The following is a 6,000-nucleotide window of genomic DNA, read 5'->3' on the forward strand; positions in this document are numbered from 1 at the left end:
CCCTAAAAGTGGCAAAAAAAATGTAAGGGGCCCCGCCCGGACATATGTTCGGAGGGGGCCACGTTCTTTGTTGCTACGGCCCTGTCACAACACATTGAGAAAAGTTCCCAAAAGGCATCACACTGGATGGTAGCACATGCTACATGGGGCTACCTACCCATGGTGCACACCGCACTTTCTGTACACTGACGTAACTTGTGTCAACTAAAATTTGTAGTTCAGCCATGGCCTTAGTAGTGGTCCCTTCTGGCCTTAAAATCTATCAAGCAATGCCAAGTCAGAGCTGACACTGAAGAAATTATCTTCTCGCCAACTGAGGGTTCATTTTTATATAATTCAGTGTGCCAATATTTTTGATCAAAATGTTTCACTGCCTTGTTCACCAAAACAAAAAATTAGTTGTGTATGGGCTGGAGTAGTTTGTTTGTTTCTTTTCTATTGTTCATGGTCTGATTGTATTCCTGATTACCTCTGACTGGCACTCAGTTCACACACCTATTTACATTCATTTCTAAGCTGTTTCCTGTTGGTAGTTTGTCTCTAGTGACTCGTGCATTTCCATTTCTCTGACAATAAAGTTATATTTAACCACAGTAGAAAGAAACACTTAGAAAGGGGAAGTTTCCTACCTATGTTGCCAGTAATACCTTAGTTACTGATAGTGGTGGAATTGTAAAACTCCAATATACTTTTCACCATTTGTTCTCTTCATTTGTTCCATTTCATTTAGCTGCATGGGTTACAAATTTTACAGGGGAAATTTTTTTTAGCCAATTTTAAAAAAATGTTTTGCATTACATTGTTTTGGAAAAAGTCATAAAAACTTTTTAAAATTACAAATGGATGTTTTAACACTTAAAAACAAACAAACATCGAAATCTACATTTTTGAGCCGAAATTACCTGGCAGTGTCTCTTTTACCTATTTGTTTTCAAGGCATATGTAATCTACTTTTGTTCCAAAACCACAGCTGAAGTGTACTGCATCAGCCCAACTCATGCAATGCCTCCAAGCATTGCAGAACACATCCACTTTTCACTCCTTGAATAAGAGTCAGGTGCGGTGTGTATGATTGAAAATGGGTGCTTCTGCCACAGCAGCAAGGGTTGGGTTGCACCGTGTTCCATTTGAGCTCTTGTCCATGCAGGCAGATGTGTTCAAAAGCTTGGGGCATCCTGATTGCTATGGTATTTGCACTGCTTACAGCTGAAAATGTGATACGTAAGAGTTTCTTTCTCTAATGCTCCTGATGGTAGTTCTTGATGCTTTCTCATTGAAACTGGTTAAACAGTGTCATTGTGAGCAAGGCTAACATTTCTAACCCGTCAAATTGGGGGTGGGGGTGGGTGAGTTCTTTGTCATGTTTTCAACTCAGTGTGTTGAAGTCCTGCCATGGGATTTTATAATTCATTGTATACTGTGGTATATTTAGCCAATGCAGCTTTTGACTTTATGTTGTTTTTAAAGCAGAGCAGCAGAAAAGTAAGCATAAAGGATCACCTTGCAGCACAATGAATAAATAAAAATAGTCATAGACATGTATATTTTGAATGCACTTCCGTATTTTGCCAGTAGCCTAAGAAACAAGATATCCTTTCACCCAGTTAGCAAGCAGCAGAATTAATTCATCACCAAGAGAAGGTGCATCTCAAATTGTCCGTCAACTCTAGAGCATCCCACAAATAAGTTAAAAGAAAATGTCATCGGCTCTTGAAAGCAGGGAAACAGAAAAAAAGTGAATGTAATCCATTTTAATGCCTGTATACAACAGCTACGGGTGGACAGCTCAGATACACAGTCTTAAAGTTGTAATGAGCATAGAGTAATCCAGCACTGTACCACTTCCTAGTCTCTTCACAATAAGTGATTCGGGAATAGACAGACTTTTTTTCCCCTAGCCATTTTCTTCTTATTGCATTCTTTGTCCCAAGAATGGGTTCCTAATGGCTGGTGTGCTCTCTGGAAGTTGGTGCTGACCTGACCTGACGCCCTCAAAGTTGTGTAATTTGATTTTCACAGGCGAGTTAGCTGTCTCCCCAGGTTATGATGATGAGTTCGAATAGCTGATCAGGCAAAATATGGAATAATTTGGAATTCTAAAATCTCTTTTAAAAGTCTTGGGAAAGTTTTATCAGCTTTCAAACCAGTCAGGACAGTTTTCCATAGGTTTTAGTCATTCAAAATGTGGCATATATGGTATAATTGTGCCTGTGTAACACCAACAGACCCCGGTTGTCAGCGGGTAGGATCAAACCTGAGGCCTCTGGATCTAAATGCATGAGCCTCTACCACATGAGCTAAAAGCCACATGGCCCTTAGCTAAAACTGTACCAGACTCATTAATCTCTAAGTGGTCTCGGTGCCACTAGAGGGGACAGAACACCACACCCAGGAGATGTGTGGCTTATACATGCAAGTGAGTATTATTAGCCATATGCATGTGCAGTTACCAAATGAACACAATTATGTTAACTGTACATTAAATGGGGTGCATTACTACACATGCATTTTGTGTACACAATTGAATCCCCAAATTGGATGGAGATCTGGCTCTCATCTACAGGTGGACTTTAATGGGTACCTTGTGGATGGCTAATACAAAGCTACTCCTCTGAATTATCTCACAATCCTCCAGACAGTTTGGCTATCTGATACAAGTGCCTTGAAGAGGTAGAGATGAGCAAATTGGTTTGGAGTAGCTGTGTTCAACCTACTTTGTATACAAGACACATTTAAAAACTGTTTGCAGAGTCAACCCTTTTCAGATCATATTTTGTTAAGTTGTATTTATGAGAGCCGCACTAAGGGCAGAATTAGCCTGAGATACGTCAGTGAAAATATCCTGTATATTATTAACAGTGAGAATAAATATTGGAGCATACCTTTTGAGATGAACTAACTCGTTTTTCTTTTATTTGCAGATTTTGGCCATCATTTCCATCATGTTCATTGTATTATCTACAATAGCCTTGTCACTTAATACGCTTCCTGAACTACAAGGCACGGATGAATTTGGACAAACCACAGATAACCCTCAGCTTGCCCACGTGGAGGCAGTGTGCATTGCATGGTTTACAATGGAATACCTCTTGCGGTTCCTATCCTCACCTAAGAAATGGAAGTTTTTCAAAGGCCCCCTGAACGCTATTGATTTGCTAGCTATCTTGCCCTATTATGTCACTATCTTCCTCACGGAATCAAACAAAAGTGTACTTCAGTTCCAAAATGTACGCAGGGTGGTTCAGATATTTCGTATCATGAGGATACTCCGAATTCTAAAGCTGGCCAGGCACTCAACCGGTTTACAGTCCTTGGGATTTACTCTAAGGAGGAGCTATAATGAGCTTGGATTACTCATCTTGTTTTTGGCCATGGGCATTATGATCTTTTCCAGCTTAGTTTTTTTTGCAGAAAAAGATGAGGATGATACAAAATTCAAGAGCATCCCCGCTTCCTTCTGGTGGGCCACTATCACCATGACAACAGTAGGCTATGGAGACATCTACCCCAAAACTCTCTTAGGCAAAATAGTTGGAGGGTTGTGCTGCATTGCTGGGGTGCTGGTGATTGCTCTTCCCATCCCGATCATTGTAAATAACTTCTCTGAGTTCTACAAAGAGCAGAAGAGGCAGGAGAAAGCCATCAAGCGCAGAGAAGCACTTGAAAGAGCAAAAAGAAATGGCAGCATTGTCTCCATGAATATGAAGGATGCTTTTGCCCGTAGTGTAGAACTGATGGATATTGTGGTTGAAAAGAATGGAGAAAGCACAGGCAAAAAGGATAAAGTTCAGGACAATCATTTATCCCCCAGCAAGTGGAAATGGACCAAAAGAACACTCTCTGAAACTAGCTCCAGTAAATCTTTTGAAACTAGGGAACAAGGATCTCCAGAAAAGGCCCGGTCCTCTTCCAGCCCTCAGCACCTGAATGTCCAACAGTTGGAGGACATGTACAACAAAATGGCAAAGACTCAGTCACAGCCAAACCTCAACACTAAAAACACAGGTCACCCTGGAAAGCAAAAGGAAGAGCTAGAAATGGAGACCATTCCTGGCCCTACGGTCCCTTTATTGACCACCCGTGCTGACGGGATCATTGACATGAGGAGCATGTCAAGCATTGACAGTTTTATAAGCTGTGCTACAGATTTCCCTGACTCTGGGAAATTCTCCCACAGTCCACTTGCTACACTTCCCTGCAAAGGAGGTGTTAATCCAATTCAGGAGCAAATCAGGGCAGAGGGAAGTGGAACCAGGTTCATGGAGATAAACCCAAAGCCAGAAGGCAGCCATCGCTCTACATTTTTCATAGAAAGTCCCAACAGTTCTGTAAAAGCCAGTAACCCTTTAAAATTAAGATCTCTGAAAGTCAACTTTATGGAAGATGACAACAGCACATTAGTACCAGCATCAAATGTACTGAGAATATATCCAGATGCTCTCAAGAATAGGGGAGCTGCTGCTGCTGCAGACAGTTCCTTACTCTCTGATCGATCTTTAGTCAGTCCAGAAACCTCTATCTACACAACAGCAAGTGCTAGAACACCCCCAACGTCGCCAGAGAAGCAGATAGCAATAGCTTTCAACTTTCACGATGCCAGCATACATAAATATATAGATGCTGATACTGATGATGAAGGTCAGTTGCTTTACGACTCAAGCCCTCCAGGAAATGTAAGTCCCAAATACAATATTACAAACAGTGCTTATCTAAAGCAAAAAGATAACATTTATAGAATGGAGAAGAACCATCTAGAGAGTGCTGCTTTACCCACCTCACCGAAATTTATAGGGCAAAACTGCATTTACTCCATGGAAGGTATCACTGGAAAAACCCAGGGAAATCAGGAGACTGTCAGACTAGAAAATCACATTTCACCCGAGGTCCATATATTACCAGGTGGTGGAGGACATGCTAACACCCACGATCAACGCATCTGACATGTGCTCCAAAAAACTTGTTGAACATTGAAAGGAATGTCTTTACAGTCAACACAACAAACGAGAGCTTCTGCATGGCATGAACTTTGACTGAAGCAAGCCACTTGTTTCTAAAAGTCTGAGGGGAGGCCTGGTGTGGGTTTATGAAAACATCCTTCTCTGGAACAACTATAAAGATGTTGCCCGATTCATCCTACAAACATCAATGAAAATAAAGATTGCAAGTCTTGCTCACACTTTGATCTCCTTTCATGTCCTTCATTGAAGTCAGCATGACCAAATATACATCAACTCCCCTTGTACAATGGATCTCCTTTTGGAAGTGTTAACATCTGGTTTGTGTTACTTCCATAGAAGAGACCAAGGCAGCCAGATTTGAACTCTGGACCAAATTACTGGGGTTGGTATAAAGTTATTAGAAACACAATACTTGTTGCTTCAGGGCAGTTGTTCCAAATAGCCCCATCTGCATCTTTCTTTCTGATGGATACAGTGTCTAAAGGTAACAGGGAACACTTGCATTATGGGTAAATCTAAGCTTATGTCTATTTAAAATAACAGTGATCTAGAGAAATAAATTATTAAAATGCCCTGTGTGTGTTTAATTCTTCCAGATACTGTAGGACCTGATGTTTTATTTTGAAATATCATCAGGGTGAGTTGCACCACTTGTATCTAATTTAAAACGCCCCCTAGAAAGTAGTGAAACTTGCACTTACTCTCTGCTAAAACCAATACCAAATCCGGGGCTATAGAGAGGCTTCTAAGCCACAACCCACACTGGAGGAGTGTGAAGGGGCCGTGCAGAAGTAGGACTCTCCAGGGGCACTTTGGCTGACTCAGCCAGAATTCTTCCAGGGTTCTGCGGGAGAATGCACCCGAGTGATAGCTCGACACATTTACAGGCTGTAACATGCTCCCTCTTACTACTAGTCCATTACCCCATACCGCCTGTTCTGTGCAGAAGGCAGGGACCCAGGAGCTGCCCTGTTTGGAGAGTCCAGGCATTCTAGGCTTGTATACTGCTTGTGTTGCAGCTAGCCCCTACTCCAGAATGTAA

The 6,000-nt window shown here is 41.6% G+C and overlaps 1 protein-coding gene across 1 annotated transcript in view; it reads left to right on the forward strand.

Annotated features, from left to right (window-relative positions):
* Window positions 1-4,940, forward strand: part of KCNB1 (potassium voltage-gated channel subfamily B member 1) — a 201,907-nt gene extending 196,967 nt beyond the window's left edge. The window contains exon 2 of the mRNA XM_065414667.1: window positions 2,922-4,940. Coding sequence (XP_065270739.1) covers window positions 2,922-4,940 — 2,019 coding nt within the window. The remainder of the gene's footprint in view (window positions 1-2,921) is intronic.
* Window positions 4,941-6,000: the final 1,060 nt, after the last annotated feature.

Source organism: Emys orbicularis, chromosome 12 (genome assembly GCF_028017835.1).
Source record: "Emys orbicularis isolate rEmyOrb1 chromosome 12, rEmyOrb1.hap1, whole genome shotgun sequence".
Classification (NCBI taxonomy): domain Eukaryota; kingdom Metazoa; phylum Chordata; order Testudines; family Emydidae; genus Emys; species Emys orbicularis.